The following is a 17,187-nucleotide window of genomic DNA, read 5'->3' on the forward strand; positions in this document are numbered from 1 at the left end:
TAGAACACAGTTGGCACCTTTTTAAACTTTTTTTTATTATAAATTCCTAACATCTTCAAAACAACACCCAGTTGGAATTATAAATATTCCTCCACCCAAGGTGCTTTGCCAGTGTTCAGCATGGAAGAGAAACGGATTGTGTGTTTGTGTGTGTGTGTTTGTGTTTACATTCCATCTGTGATGTGCCAGGTGTGCCATAGCTCGGTCAAGCAGTCGGATTACAGTTGGTGTTGAAGGAAATCTACTTGGCTGACCGCTCCACATTGAAATAGTATCTCTCAACACCACAGTCGCATGCTTCTTCGTGCATCCGTGTGCGTGTGGATTTACTAGGGATGGAGCTATGCATTGATTTGTTGATTTAAATATTGAAGCTAAAAATAATTGGATTGGAGAACTTACCCCAGTGTGTATGTTGAACGTAGCCAACTGTGCTAATCGGAGGTATTGGCTGTTAAGAATAATTCAGTAAGTGGGCTTGTGCAGTAAGTTGATTGTGAGTCGCGGTTGAGAATAACGATGGAGTGTGAGTCACAGAAAGGAACAAGACTGAGAGCATGTCCACATTGTGGAGAATGAGCAATGGACACCTACTGATGATCAGGAGCTAGATACATTGTTGCATCACCAAGACTGAGGGTGGTGACGCCTTCATCCAACAGTGAATAATACATGGCTGTGACGATGATATCTGTGGGAGTGTATAAACATATTTATTCTAAAAATGCACAGTTTTGTTTCGAATGAGCTTCTGGTAACAGCTCAGGTTCATATGCTTTTTGTAGATTAAAAGAGGTTCATATGAACAACCCGATCTCTTCATAAGAGCAGCAGATCGATTTTGAATGACAGTGCACAGCACGCATAGGCCTAATAGCCCCTGCTGAAAGTTTATCTTGGTGCAAATGAATATGATTATGAGTGTGTGTCAGCATAAATCAACATTTTTAGTGGAAAGTGACGTATCGTCCAGTGCATCTTCGCATTTTCTTATCATATAAACCTACATCAATATTGGCATTTGCCAGCAGCTTTACAGCTTTCGTGATCACTTGTGAATAATTGCACATTTCGGCAGCAGTTGTGGTTTCTTCGTCTGTTTAGAAAGAGATTGAATGAAATGTTATTGGGACACAAGACATCGGTGCAGGAAGGAGTTTTTCAAGACTTTGCACTTCATTGGAAGCCTGCAAAATTAAATTACATCTCTGGGTTTTGAAAATTCCAGTAAACACCAGGTCTATGATAAACGAATTGGCAATGAACATCATTGATACATTCCCTCCAGGATTCTTTTGCAGAAAATACCTCAAGGGCTTTGGTCTCCTCTGCCTTGAACACAAATACGTATTATTGCACGTTCATTTTGTATATCTTCATCAGCCATAATCTAGCCACGGCTGAATGAAGAGGTTCGCTCGAGGTTTTACTCTTTGTTGTGGTCTTGCAATGCAACGATCCGTCTGGCTTTCACACCTCAACTAATTTCGTCGCTCCATTTCCCCGGTAAACATAACCTGCTCACATATTTCCTCCTTTGCTTGATCCTCTGCCAGCAGTGTTGACCGCCGACCAACATAATATGATATTAACTTATAATAATCTTGATTCGAAGCTTTCGTGACTGCAGGAATCCATACTCTTTGGTTCTTTCGGTAAAGTCACGTAGGTAGAAAAATAAAAATTAAATATATATCACGACGTTTCGATCGCAACACAAGCGGTCGTCCTCAGGCAGAAAAAATAATCCAGCAGTGGAACTGCTGAACCAGCGAGAGAGCTGTTACAACAAGAGGTTATTTATGTGGCGATGGGCAAGCAAGCGGGGTCTGAGCTGGAAAGGAATTCCATCCCCGGACACAAGCACGTCAGTTGTGTTAATGGGGGAGATTAGGGAGAGAGAGATTAGGGAGAGAGATTAACATGAAATGAACTTTCGTCGCCGCATAAGAGTATCGCTGCATATGCGCACAGCAGCAGTGGTGTTAATGTGAGATTTCAGATCTTGCCACGTCTGCTAGGATGTGACCTAAACCTTTGAGGGCGACGTCAACCTTGGCAATGATATCATCCACTAGGATGTGACCTAAACCTTTGAGGGCTACGTCAACCTAGGCAATGATATCATCCACTAGGATGTGACCTAAACCTTTGAGGGCGACGTCAACCTTGGCAATGATATCATCCACTGGGATGTGTTTGGGGGTGACTGCAAAGTTCAGCCCTCTAGCTAGTACCGATTTTAGGCTATCAGAAATTGGGTCGTTACTCTGGTTGATGACAATCTTGTTGCTCCCTGACCCTCGATGTATCGATGGTTCTGGCTGTGTGATGGGCTGTGTGTCTCACTGGCGCGACCACCGTTGCGGTGGTTCACTTGCGTGGACGCGCTTGCCTCACAGCGCAGTTGGCAGCGCCGCAGCTTGTGTTACACATAGACTTGACATTAACTTGCTAATCCCCTTAATCTCCCTGCCTAATATCTCCCATGAACATGGTGCTAATCTCCCATTAACACTGCTGGTGTGCGCATATGCGACGATACTCGGTTGCGGCGACGGAACTTAATTTCATGCTATTATCTCTCTCCCTAATCTCTCTCTCCCTAATCTCTCCCATTAACACAACTGACGTGCTTGCGTCCGGGGATGGAATTCCTTTCCAGCTCAGACCCCGCTTGCTTGCCCATCGCCACATATATAACCTCTTGTTGTAACAGCTCTCTCGTTGGTTCAGCAGTTCCACTTCTGGATTATTTTTTCTGCCTGAGGACGACCGCTTGCGTTGCGATCGGAACGTCGTGATATATTATTTTTTGTTTTATTTTATTTTTCTTCCTACGTGACTTTAACGAAAGAACCAAAGAGTATAACTTATAATAATTAAAAGTTTTAAAGTGCCTTTTAACGACCTTCTCGAGATGTGTCCTGCCCAAGTTATTTTATTATTTTAAACAATCAACGAAGATATCTCTAACTTGTGTATCTTCTTTGATCCTCTGTCTCATAATGTCATTCTAAGCATGCTCCCTTCCAAGTTTTTGTTGTTGCACACTATTCGGCCTTCTGCCCATTCTCTGCGTCAGTTTCCACGTGTCTAATCCACGTGTCATAGCAAGCCAGAGACGTTGGTTAACAGTATTCTTCTTTATGCACCTCGCTACAGCATATTGCTTTTTTCCCTATCAACGTGCATTTTTCCAAAAGCACTCCAACCTGCTCGCGTAAACAAAGTATACATAATTCGATGCGTTTTCCAGTTCTATTCCTCCAGCATTTATCTTCAGTTGTTTATCAAACCTGTTGTACGTGACCTACATTGGACTCAAATGTATGGTGAGCCCAACATTACATCATAGTTACCAATTTTCCACTAAAATAATAGTTGTGTGCTTTTTATTTAAATTGTCAATGTGATTACATAACATGTACACATCGACTGAATTGTTTGACAATGCTTGGCTTGTATGTATGGATGAATGTATCTTCTGTGCCGCAGATGTCTGGAAAGAGTTTACTGGAGAGTTATGTTTTTTAGGGCACTACTAACTCCCAAGTGTTTGACAACCATTGTGTGCCTTCGCTGCTGCATTATTTTGTGAACGAACATTTTAGCCCCTTTTCACTTTGAATCGCAACTCGGGCAGTGCTTGTGTTTGGGTGTTCGTCAGTCTGTCATTTTATTTTATGATCACCGTGTGTTAAAGAATAAATTAGAATGTGTAGCAGCTATATATATTTTCCGACTACCCTGACCGTACGTTTTCCGAGAGCCATAAAGCTTTCTGTTCAAGCTTATCTGGCCCTCGTGCCAAGATTTAGCACTTGGTCAAGACACTACGACTACAAACGCATACCGCGGCAAGGGCATACCACTTTAGAGAAGCCGATACCTGCAGCAACGTTAGTTTCAAACAGCTCGCCAGCTCTTGGTAATCTGATCTTTTGAAATCCCATTAAAAGACTGAGCTGAAGCTGGGCTGAATATTTATATATATTTCTGTTGTGCTCCCCAGTGGGTTGTAGGCAAGCTGATGCCAGCTTTAAAGCCATTTGTAAACTTCTCAGTGTAAAAAAAAAACATGTTGTGTTCATCACGTGCTGCCGTAAGCTCTTTAGCAAATTCTAATCGGATGAGTTTGGGGCTTGGTGGACGAAATCTCCCGTCAAGGCGCCGTGATCAGCGTGGACGCATTTGCAGCATTCGAGCTGTGCTCTAATGAACCCATTACTGGCTAATCCCATGCATTCCACGAGGATGAAAATTAATCTGCCTTATTAAGCAGTTACCTAGCTTACTCTCTGCTCTACATTGCAGTGTGACTTGGGATATCTTTAAGCAAATAGATCAGATATTCTGGTGATTATGTCTTGTAGGTTAGACGAGTGTTGTATTGGTTACTGGTTAGCATATTGTGCTATGAACCCCGTGACCTGAGTTCACTCCTGTCCGCAGCTGACAGCAGTGCTGTGTGCCATCTGAACTGGTCCTTGACACCCTTTAATAACCCTGTGCTGACCAGCATGGTGAAGTATGGCCAGACAGCCTCGGGGACTGAAGGGTATAGGGAGGCCATCACCCAACAGTGGATTGACAAATGGCTAGATTTGTATTTTATTTGTTGTCGTAGTTTTATTTTATATTAGCTGTATTCACTATGATATTAGTTTGGGTAAAAAAAGCATGGTTAAGCAAACTCAGGCTTATCTTTGTTATGAGAATATTAATCTAGAGTATTCATCAAGGAAAGCCTCACAATGCTCTTGAAAGTAGATCCTGCATTGGGTTGTTTGGCCAATCCATGTAATGAATGGTTTACATACGAGAGGATAGTGGAGTACCTAGAGAAAACACCGCTCTTAAAAGGAGATAACGTTTTAAAACTCTATTCATGTACTGCCACTTCAAATGAAAATAGGTTTGGGAATTTTTAAGATCAATGGGAGCCAACACACCTATCCTCTGAAATGCTTGTTTATAAGAAGTAATTACGTGGGCAGAAATTAGATAAAATTTATAAAGAAGTGATTAATGTGGTTAAGCTGAAGAAAGTGTAAACCTTTGTCACATTTTGGGAAAATCTGTTTTTGGAACGGTGATAATACTGATTCATAACGGTGACCAGCAGGAGCGTAGAGGGCATTTTCTGTTGCACACCATTTGGCAAATTTCATTTGAAAGAGGCTTCAGCAAAAGTGCCAAGCTGTGTTTATATATAAGTAAAACTCTGCATTCTTTGGTATAATATTTCCTTCCCTCATAATTTTACATTGAGTTTGTGTGTGTCTCTCTCTCTGTATACCCTTATGCTTAAAAGGAAATCCACTAAGTCTCACTCAAAATGTGTGATGATAATTATAGACAATTATATTAACAACGGGGTGGGGGAGGGGCAGAGGATGTTCAGGGTTCGAGCACTGCATTGTGAACCCACCAACCTGACTTTGATTCCTGGTAATGGTTAACGCCAGTGGTGAGTAATATCTGAACCAATTTTGGACTCTCCCCTCTTCGCCAATTCGCATTGACCAGCATGGTGACATCTGACCAAACAACCCCCATGAATGACATGGCACGGAGAGGCCTTCTATCCAGCAGTGGATTGACGAAGGGCTGAAAATAATTGATATTTATTTTATATGAATACCTCAGATAAATGTGATTTAATTAATTTAGTGGCTTTTGAGTGAAGGGTTGGTGAATCACGCAGGTTTGTGAACATTCCAAACTTGCTGGGCTAGAAGGTGGCACGGAATGAGCAATTTGATCGAGTGAGTTCTAGAGCGTTTCTGTCTTGTTTACGAATGTGCATGTAAGCTATGGTTTCATCTCTCATGTAAGATGCTTATTAACAAGTATGTGTCGTGAGTTCCTGAAGAACCTGGGACTATATGGGCAGCAATGGCTTGCAAATCTCTTCACCGTCATACACAGGACAGGCAAAATACAGAAATAAAGGAAGCAAGCCAAAGTCATCGCCGTTCTGAAACCCAGATAGCCGCAAGACTCCAGCTACAGGCCAATATCCCTCTTGTCCTGCACCTCTAAGCGAATGGAACGTGCCATCCTTGCCAGACTTTCCCCCATTTTCGGCCCCCATCTGCCTCCAGAAAATCTCACCCAGATCCAGAAGAATGCTGGCAAACATACCCAAACATCGCACCTCCTGGCTTGGACATTCCTCCTACTCGAAGACGCCTGTGTAACTAGCAACCGCATCAGATTATCGACAGACCGATGCGCAACATCTCCTTCATGAATGGAACATTAAAGACAAGCCACAATATGACTGTGGCCATGCAACTGTAGACCGTATAGTAAACCACTGTAGTCTGTGCTATTGCAATGGAGAAGGAATAGCAAAAACGACACAAACTCTCTCATGAAGCCCTCTCGCGACTGGCAGACCTCGACATTGACATTTAGCTCCTGAACATATTACCATATACAAGAATAGAATTGAAAAAGTAATTGGTCAAATTGCCCAATTGTAATACACATAAATGATGCTAAAGAGTACCCATGTCATTTAGCATATAAAAGTCTTCTTGCATCTCCTTGAATAAGCACATTGTCAACTTTATTCAATTTCGATACGTTTGTCAATCGACTTCTGGATGAAGGCTTCCCCATGCCATGTTAGCCGTGGGGTAGTTTGATTTTATTTGACCACACTGGTCAGTGTGGTTATTGGTGAAGGCAGGACCGGCTTTGATAACATTCACCACTGATGCTAGCCATGGCCATGAATCAAACTCAGTGCCCGCATTCACAACACAGCGCGCTATCACATCCCATTGTTAGCATTACTCTGAAGTGGAAACTACATTTTTACGTTTGATCATGTATGCTGAACTTCTTTTGCACCGTACTTAGCCAACTGTGCTAATCGGAGGTGTGGGTTTAACAGCTGATTGACTATGCAGCCGGGTAAAGGAAATCGCCAGCCTGCCCATCCCCCCCCCCCCGCTTGTTGTGGTGCTGGGCCGACGTGGGCGAGGCGGCGGTAGTAAGACTCGATGTTCATGTTGTCACAGCTGTCTGGCCACAGCAGCGGAGAGAAAACCTGGCACTGGCGTTAATCAGGGTCAGACGTTTGGTTTCACACACACGCGCCATCTTTGGTGGTGGTGGTGGTGACTCCGGAGGTAGCTGAGGCTTTGGGGGCCCCTGGAGTGGGGTGGGAGCGCCAAGCTTCAGGCTGAGAAGGCAAATATCAGCGCAATCTATCTCCTAATCCTTGACCTGTGGTGGCTACTGGAGTGTATATGTTACATTGCACCCGTCTGAGCGTTTGCCTGTTTTTCAGTTTCTCTCTTTAGGTATCCGGCCGCCATGGTCCCTTATGTTTACATATTTCTGTGTATATACACTGTGGGTGTGTGTGCATGTGACTGCTTGTCCTATGTGTGTATACGCGCTACCATGATTACGGGGGAGCGGTGAAGTGGCGTTTGACACACTGTGTCACATTGCCGGTGACGTGTGTATGATTCCCGGCAACGGCTAACTTCAGTGGCAAGGTTCGTAACCAATCCTGGGCTTCTGCTAAGGTTGGCTCCAAAAGTGTGCGGTGATATGTTTCCCGTATGCAATAATATAAACAAAAGTATCTGTTGTAGCGCGTGGTGTGTAAACATCAGCACCGGGAAGACAAATGTGGCCCGGCACGGTTCTGCCCACACCACGCCGTCGTGTGCCATGCAGCCCTCAAATTGGTGCTCGCTTAATAGCACTTTCCTCAACAATCTGTGGAGGCTACACAACGGGGGAACTTTGCCTTTTTTTGTTACCGGGACAAGTAATTCTTTCGCGTGTCCTACATGAGAACGAAGCGGGACAGTTTTTTTTGTTTTAAAACAAATTAATTATTGGGAAATAGCGTGGGGCGGCACAACGTGGCAGGTCGACAGCAGTCTGGGGTGCGTTCTGCTGACAAGCGTTCCGTCGTTCAAACCTCCTCCAGTGCTGGAAAAGAGGGGGGGGGGGGTGCAAACGTTGGGTTTGATTTAGAAGTGGAAAGGAGACTTGGCAGCCAAGATTGGTAACAGCATCTCACTTATTTTCTGTCAACATCACCGGCTGCCATTGCCGCGACATACTTTTGACATTGTTTCATGTTAACATTAAAGCTTTTTTTAAAATACTAAATCAACTTAAAATGTAGACCGGTGCGGCATTGTTAATTTTAGCCGTATATGCTTTTACTGAAATATAAAAAAGGACAATCGCTTAATGAAAACAAATACGCAGGGTAAAAGTTATACATCTTCGATTCGTATAAAAATCCATGAATTTACAAACGTTCATTCGTAGCTGCAGAACGAACACATGTTGCCACACAGGCGGACTTCGGCTAAATTCCCAGCAATGCGTGTTTGTTTTGGCACCTTCCTGATCGAATACATTGGCTGCATGAGTTCTTGTTTTTCAACTCTTCAAGATTAAAGTTTTTTAGTTTCTGGTTAATCTGCCTTTTGTCTGGGAGTTATTTGTTAACCACCCTTTGCATGACGAGCACGGACCGACCCTTTGCAGCAGGCATGGACAGGCACGGCCTGTTGGCCTTCCGTAACTTGAGAAAATCTCCAAAATTCTCCTGCTTAATCCTCCCGAGCAAGGAGTGTCAACATGCGGCTCATTGTGCAAATTCAGTGACATTCAAAGCGGCGTCATATGTTTGGCAAGATGAGACAGGATTGAGTTTCATTACCATTTGTATTACTATTTTACACTCAGGGCTAGTACAGTATTTATAGGAACGAATTTATTCGAGGGCAGGTGTAGGATTTTACTTTGATAATTGGCACGTAGCGGCTCCCCTTGCAAAGTAAGTCACGGGGTCTGAACGTTTTGTCGTTTCACGAAAGATAAGCGCGAGTCACTTCTGTAGAATTACGTTCGAGAAGGCTCCCACCAAAGTGGTGGAGCGATGAGATCAGCTCCTGTGCAGGTGCTAGGCGGATTGTGTGATCACAGGATCGTGAGAGGTGGCCACAGCTTGGGCGGAGGCCTTCTTCCAGCAGTGGAGAGATCATGGCTGATGAAGATAATTAGTATTCTTAGGTTTTTTCGGTAAAGTCACGTAGGTAAAAAATTAAAATTAATAAAAGTAAAATAAAAATAAAATAAAAATAACGACGTTTCGGAGGCAACACAAGCTTCCTCTCACTTGATACAGCTATCGTGCTGTGACAGTTCCACCTGAAGACGGAAGCTTGTGTTGCCTCCGAAACGTCGTGATTTTTATTAAATTTTTATTTTACTTTTATTAATTTTAATTTTTTACCTACGTGACTTTACCGAAAAAACCTAAGAATCCTTGCAGTCACGAAAGCTTCAAATCTAGAAGATAATTAGCTTTATTAACTAATTATTAACTCATCAAATTGCTCTGATAGTGAATCGGATCTTCGACTGTGTGAAAACTTGCTCGCTCAGAACATCTTAACCATTTGATTAGTCTGTCCAGACATCCTGAATAGCCTAAAAGTTATAGAATAATTCACTTACAATTTGATTTACTCTGCCCCTTTGGTGGTGTTGGAACTCGAAGTCCGTGGTGGTTTTCATTGCAGCTTGCTGTCTGCTTTATTTCCAAACTTCAGGAATGCACGTAGCCCTTTTGTCAAATGCTGAATGAGGGCCTCCCCTCGCCATGCAAGGCTGTGGGGGTTATGTGATCATACTTCACTATGCCTGGCTGGTGAAGGTGAAGGGCATGACTTCATTTCACCCAGATATTGTCCAGGTCAGCGACTAAGGACATATTTCTGTGCCCGGCACACCGCGTCCATTATACCTCTCACTCTGACTGGGTACTCCTTACACGCCGACGATAGTTTATCAGCGACCCGGCAAAATATACAGTGAGACATTAAGCCCTGAGCGGGGAGCCATGGACATGAACGCATAGAAGCACAGTACAATATGTACATACAGCAATGCATTTTTCTGCACTGCCCCCGACTGCCCACAATGTAACCACACAAGCACACACAAAAACACAAACAGGGGGCCCACAACAAGCAAGGGGCAGGAATGCATGTCCACTTAAGCTTTATAGATGACCCGGTGACCTCTGTTGCTCAGTGGACATGCTGGACATGCTGATGTGCAGCACTTATAATCAGTTAGATGGATTAGGAGGATTATAAAGAGTCAAGTGATGGGTCTGTGAACCCACACAATGGCCCGTGCAATATGTCAGAGCGCACTCCACTTTATGAAGTCATTCATCGGGGGGGTGACTTTTTACGGCTTGACCTATTCTCACGCATGCCACATAGCCGAGTCTCCCAAGGGTCACATCATCTACAATAACTCAATGGGAATAAATAACCGGGAAGATCACACCGTGGCTGAAGACATCACGTTGAGATGATTTTGTGAAAGTGAATTTGATATCATGTTCCTGAATCCATCGTGCAGAAGAAATCAGTGGCCGACCTCAATAATGTGTGTTGACCTTTAGCAAGGCTATACGCTACAAAGAAAATATGTTGCCATTTATTATTCTTAGTATAACGATGATTCCAATTAAGATGATGCTGGTAATGTATTTACATTTTAAGTGGAAAGCAATGGGTCCTGTTTATGTTAATGCATGGGCAGCTGAGGTGTAAGTAGAGCATTTATTAACTATTGAACTATTTTTATTTTACCAGGTGAGGCCCACTGAGCTATTTAGCTCTTTTTTAGAAGCGACCTGGCCATAAATGATAGCTCAATTAAGTGACTAATTACGTGGAAATTTAATCAGGCAAATACTCTAAAACGCATGTTTCTAAATGAGGGGAAAAACCAGAGGACCCGGAGAAAAATCCACGCAACCACGGGGGGAATATTCAAACTCAAAATATAAAGAGGCATTAGGGTTAGGAATCGAACCCACGTCCTCCTATATACCAGGCGACGTAGTTAACATCCCCCCCCCCCTGCATGGGAAGAGGGGGGGTGACCGATAGTACACTGGTTAGCACACTGCTATGAACACAGTGATCTGAGCTCAATTCACGGCAACATCAGTCGCAGGCGATGTCTGAACTGGTTCTGAACAATTGCATCTCCCACTTCAACAACGCGCACTGACCAGCGTGGTGAAAAGTATGGGCAAACAACCCACATGACTGACTTGGCATGAGACGGCCTTCATGTAGTATTGACTAAGTGCTGAAAGTGTATTGACTAAGTGCTGAAAATTATTATTGTCGATTATTTCAGTTTCTTTGTAGGCAACGCAAAGTAATTTAGAGTATTTGGAGAAAAGAGAAAAACAGATGGTCAACACTGGCTTCCATCAGCAGACCTTATGAAGGCATTTTGGTCGCCACGTTGGCTTTGTGAAACGTTATATTCTGGGTGTTTATTGATTCCTACTTGTGCGGCACGTGTAATAAAAAAATATCCCACTGCACTGAAACAAAGAAGTGGTCAAATAATTCAAAACTACAAGCATTACTCCTAAACCCGCTTAAAGAAAGAAAATTCCGAAACTTTTCCTTTTAATTTCAATTAGTAAATAAGCACTGATTAATCTTGGCAGGTTCACATGGGGTGCCAGAAGAGATGAATAGCATAACCAAAAGTCCAGAAAATGAACAACGGCGTTCATTCTTTTTGTTTCTGAGTGCACACACAGTTGGTTGCGCGCAGACTCCTGCAGGTGGGTTTTGGTTACGCACACGTGGGTGTGTGTGCGCGTGTGTGTGTACGTGTGTGTGTGTGCGCGTGTGTGTGTGGGTGTACGTGTGTGCGTATGTGTGTGTGCGCGTGTGTGTGCACGTGTGTGTTCGCGTGTGTGCGCGTGTGTGTGGGTGGGTGTACGTGTGTGTGCGTGTGTGTGTGCGCGTGTGTGCGCGTGTGTGTGGGTGTTTGTGCGCGTGTGTGTGCGCGTGTGCGCGTGTGTAGGTGTGCGTGTGTGTGCGTGGGTGTGTGTGTGCGCGTGTGTGGGTGAGTACACAATGATGAGGAGTGGTGGGAGGCATCCATTCAGTACGTACGCATGGAGGGGGGAGTGGGGGGTTTAACCCAAATGCGTACGTACACGGGGGGGGGGGGGGGTGAAGCCTCGAAAATAAACAATTTGTCTACATTGGCCTTCAAATTAGTTAGTCCGGCGGTGGGCTATCTGTTTGCTTAGACACGTTAATATTATTAATCCTTGATCGTTTCTGCGTGAATTAAATATCGGCCGTTCTATAGGATTCGGGGGGGGGGGGCGGGGGTGCGTCAGGCGTACGCACGTGTGTGGGGGGGGTAAAAGTATAGGGAGGCGGGGAGGGGTCAAGTTTTGACAGATTTTTGCGAACCCACTAAATGGATGGGCCCCTGGCTTTGTGGTTATCGCACTGTGCTACGAACCCAGAGGGCTGAGTTGGATTCCCAGAACACAACTAACATCGGTGGCAATGACACGAGCCAGTCCCGTCTCTCCCCTAAGTCAACTCAGCCTCAAATAAGTTCCTCGTGAAACATGTCACCACCATTATTGGCCCGGCCACACCCACCCCTTTGCGCACTGAGTCAGCCTTAATAGGGTCTAAGTATACCATATAGGGGATTCCACTCTCTTTGTCCTATGTGCACGTGTGTGCTGTGTGTGTCCTGTGTTTCCTACCCTGTGCGTGTGTGTCCTATGTTTGTTTGTGTGTCATGGTGTGTGTGCGTGTTTCCACGGGTTTGTGTAGCGGTCAGCGCGCTGCGCTACAAACCCGGTGGCCCAAGTTCGATTCCCGCTTATGGCCATCCACACCAGTGACGATTATCTGAATCGGTCATGGGCCTCCCCTAGGTCGACTCAGCCTCAAATGAGTACCTGGTGCGCTGTGTAAACATCGTGACTAGGGAGACGAAGGCGGCCGGGCGTGGTGCTCACCACCCACCCACCCCCACGTGTCCCCTGCTGACCTTCATAGGTGCTCACTAACAGCACTTGCCCCAACAGTCTATTAAGGCTTTACGGGAGATCTTTGTGCTGTGCGTGTTAGCATGTGCATACCTGTGTTATCTGACAGCACTTGCCCCCGACAGTCAGCTGTGGGGGGGGGATCTTTGTCCTGTGTACACAATGACCACATGCTGTGTGCGCCTGTGTGTGTGTGCACGTGTGTGTGTGTGCGAGCAGGCTGGCACTCATTCCCGTAGCGGAGGAGCTCGCGTCGCGCCTGTTGCAGGCACACCCCAGGAGTCGCATTACAGCTATCGACGCACTCAGCCACCCGTACTTCAGCGACCTCCCTCCCAGGCTCACGGAGCTCTCTGACAGTGAGTGCACACGTAGAGAGAGAGACACACACACCCGGCGTTTCCAACGGAGAGCCGGGTTCTCTTTATCCGCTGAAAAAAAAATCTATTAGAAAGTTGTCATATTTTTTTTTCCACCTTCTCAAAGTAATTAAAAATATTGCAATTATGGCGGTGAAACAGGCTGCTAACGAAATGCATCATTCGACCTAACCTGACTGCGAGGTGGGGAAGATTTAGCAGGGAAACTATTGATCTCGGGACACTTAAGAGGGCGACTAACACCTCACTCTGACCCCTAGCCCTGTGAACTGAGCAACCTTTAAAGCATTAATTCTGAGCTGTGATGCATAGAGGTCTGAGCAACGTCATCACTCTTTCAGCCGGAATGCCGAATTCAAAAGTGGTAATGGCGAATATTGATGGATTCGTGAGAGAAAAAACTAAAAATGTGCGCACATTACATGATGAAAATCGTGCGGCGTGAGGTATCAGCTTTCTGTTGCTGTCAAAACAGAGGCCTAGCCCAATTATTCCATCTCGCAGGGCTTGGAGATCCATCACCATGTTGTGACAAAAATAAAACCCTCGCTTGCTATGTTCGTGTAAGTGCACAAGTGTCGCGAGTGTATGCAGGCGAGCACACGAGTGACCGAGCACAGGCGTGTGTGGCCCTGTTTGTTATGCGAGTGTCCTGTGTGTATGATCGGAGTGATTTTGTGTCTTCCGAGTCCATGTATATGTTATGCATGTGCGTGTTTCCTGTGTGTCATGTCTGTATGTGTGGGGAGTGGTCGGGCAGTGTTCAGCTCACTGCCCTATGAACCTGGCATCCCAAGTTTGATTTCCGTTCACAGCTAATAACAGTGGTGATTATATCTGAACCTGTTCCGGACCTCCCTTAGGTTTATTAGAGCCTTAAATGGGTACTTGGTGCAATATGTAAACAGCAGCAGTGAGGAAATAAAGACAGTCGGACGTAGTGCTGGCCACCCACCCCCTCATGTGTCTTGCCAGCTTTGATCGGTGTTTTCTTACAACACTTGCCCCAGCCGTCTCTCAAAGGCTATATACGGGAGCTTTTTGTCTTTGTGTGTGTCCTGTGTGTTGCATCCTATGTGTATATATGTCTATTTTGTGTGTGCTCACTCGCAGCACTTGCCCCAACAGGCTCTACAGTGATAGGGGGATATTTGTCTTTGGCTGATGTACGTGTCCTATGTATGCGGAGCTGTGGCGTGTAGTGCTTTGCGCACTGCAGTACGAACCGAGAAACCAGTTGTGGCTAATGTCAGTGGTTCGTGATATCGGAACTGGTTCTGCGTCTCCTCTAGGTCGTCTCAGCCTTAAATAAGTACGTGTACATGAGTACTGTGGAGAAAAATGTCGTCAGATGCACTGGCGACATCACCCCCCCCCCCTCCCTGTGTACAGTACAATGTCGGCCTTAATGGGTGCTTGCTAATTGCAATCTTTGTCCTATGTGTGTATTTGTGCTGATGCCGTCTGTTGTTTCCTGCGGTTACATGTGCGTCCTATGTGTGTATGTACCATGTTGTGCGTGTGCGTCATGTGACCACCCTAGCCCCAACAGTCTGTTAACCTTCGATTTAAAGCTTTCGTGACTGCAGGGATTCATCTTCTTGGTTCTTTCGGTAAAGTCACGTAGAATGGAAATAATAAAATGATAAAAAATTATAAAAACAAATTATATAATATTATTATATTATCTTATTATGTTTTATTATTATTTTATTATTTCCATTCTACGTGACTTTACCGAAAGAACCAAGAAGATGAGTCTGTTAACCCTTTGCGGGGGGATCGTTGTCTTTGTGTCTGACAGTGACCTCGATATGCTCCGTGCCGGAGGTGAAGCTGCATGCGGAGGACAGCGTGGGCTTCTACGGGAAATTCAGCCAGAAGCACTGAGCAGCCTCCATACTGCTATGCAGGTACTGCCACACCACCACTGACGTTGATACCTCCTTTCTGTTTTACAACTGAGCAGCAAAGGAGACTGCGGGTTGTTTTTCCACTGCAGAACTCGAGTCATGCTACTGACGTCACACACACAATGAAACGAGTCAAGTCATTTGATTGCGTGCGGCCTGCTTGACCCCGAGCCAGATTCAGATGTCCAGTGAGGCCAGGGTTTCACGGGTTTGGCTCTGGCTCGGCAGGGCAAATGTCCAGTGGAAAACAAGCCATACCATGGGCGGGGGGGGGGGGGTCATGCTGGCATGGCTCGGATTTCCCTGTGGAAAAGGGGTATATAACTCGGGTAAAAATGGCCGAGACTTGCAAAGTACTGCAGCATTGTTATTTGAAGCCTCCTCATCGACATCTTGCACACGACGGGGAGCAGGCCAAGCTTGCCGATCCCTCTATACACACACACATTCGTCGTAGTGGTCTGTTGCGCTTGTATTACAGTCTGGCGAAGAGGGTTCCGCTAATTACAGGTTTCCTGTACAGGGTCATAGTCTTGTGAGCACGCACCACGCAGTACGTACGTGCGTCTGTGTGTCCCCAGTTGTGCACGCACCACGGTCAGTATTTACGAAGTCTGTTTTTAGTCGCACGCACATGATGCGTGCGTGCAGCTGCCTACACGCACCACCCCACCCCCCCCTTTGCCACTTGGCGTGCACAGGCAAACGCGGTGGCTTTTCGGCACGTCACTAGAGCAGCTGGTGTCCGGATGCATTTCAAGGCCTGCAGCTACACAGATTGCTCAGTGGGATCGGGGATTTGAAAAAAAAGAGGTCAGGGCTGGGCTCAGAGGATGAATGTAGTTATTTACTTGCGGAGGCGTGAGGAGGGCCAGATAATCCCCCCCTCGGTGGCCACCCACGGGATGGGGGACAATTTGGTTGGGGGGTTGTTTGGGGGTGGGGGGGATACGAAGCACAATGCTGGTTACACTGAACGCGTGTCACATGGCATCAGCGTAGGCCTGCGCATGTTTTTAGTCGGCCGAATATGAGAATGTGAACTCGAGCACAATGAACCATTCGAATGGATGTTAACTATTAGGCGTGTGCACTGCACGAAAACTGGAAAATGACTATCTCGTATTGTTACGTATTTGCAACTGACGTCCGGTGCGGCCAAATCCTAGTTTACAATTCCTAATGCTAGCAACTGATGTATTATTACTCGCTATCTATTCATTAATCGGACTCGCTCATAAAGCACACGTCTCTGAAAACAAATGAAAAAATAAACTGTAACGTTCCAACTTCGTCATCACACTGCAATAGCCCTACTCTACATAAGGCCGTTCGTTTTTCATAGCCCGTACTTAATTGTACGCAACACTGACAGGATCGTGTCATTTTTTAAATTTACTTTTAAAACAATTCGAAATGCATACATGGATTACGTTTAGCTGCTTTAATTTAACATTCCCCTATTCAAAGCATTTCATGCAAACGCAAGACATCAAACGCAACCAAGCGGAAATAAACCGGTGGGATAGTGTTATATTCCGCACACTGAGATTAAACCTTACGGGATCACATTTTTTTATTTCAGAACCGGAGTGCCAGGTATCTGGGTGTCCATGTGCGTGTCCTTGGGTGTGAGTGTGTGTGTACCCTCGGTGGCGTAGCGGTTCGCGCAATGCGCTACGAACTCGGCGACCCGAGTTAGTTTCCAAAGTGACGATTATCTTAACTGGTTCTGGGCCTCCCCTCGTCCGGCTCAGCCTTAAATGAGTACCTGGTGTGGTATGTAAACATCGCCACTAGGGAGACAAAGGTGGCCGGGCGTGTTGTTAGCCACTCACCCCCTCATCTGCCTTGCCGGCCTTCTCAACGGTGCCTGCTAACGGCACTTGCTCATACATTCTGTTAAGGCTATATGGGGGATCTTTGTCTTTTGTACCCTCCCCCGCCCACCCGGGAGAGTGAAAATTGGCTGGGTTGATGTGAGTGC

At 45.5% G+C, this 17,187-nt stretch overlaps 1 protein-coding gene across 5 annotated transcripts in view; it reads left to right on the plus strand.

Moving 5' to 3' along the window:
* LOC144934516 (cyclin-dependent kinase 14-like) overlaps positions 1 to 17,187 on the plus strand; it is a 118,142-nt gene that overhangs the window by 71,532 nt on the left and 29,423 nt on the right. For all 5 annotated transcript variants that reach the window (XR_013637169.1, XM_078860368.1, XM_078860369.1 and 2 more), the window contains exons 14-15: positions 13,127 to 13,266; positions 15,092 to 15,200. Coding sequence is in view for 4 of the 5 variants with exons in the window: in XM_078860368.1 (XP_078716494.1) it covers positions 13,127 to 13,266; positions 15,092 to 15,177 (226 nt within the window). In the remaining variant the exon portion in view is untranslated. The remainder of the gene's footprint in view (positions 1 to 13,126; positions 13,267 to 15,091; positions 15,201 to 17,187) is intronic.

This window comes from Lampetra fluviatilis, chromosome 10 (assembly GCF_964198595.1).
Source record: "Lampetra fluviatilis chromosome 10, kcLamFluv1.1, whole genome shotgun sequence".
NCBI classification, from domain to species: Eukaryota; Metazoa; Chordata; class Hyperoartia; order Petromyzontiformes; family Petromyzontidae; genus Lampetra; species Lampetra fluviatilis.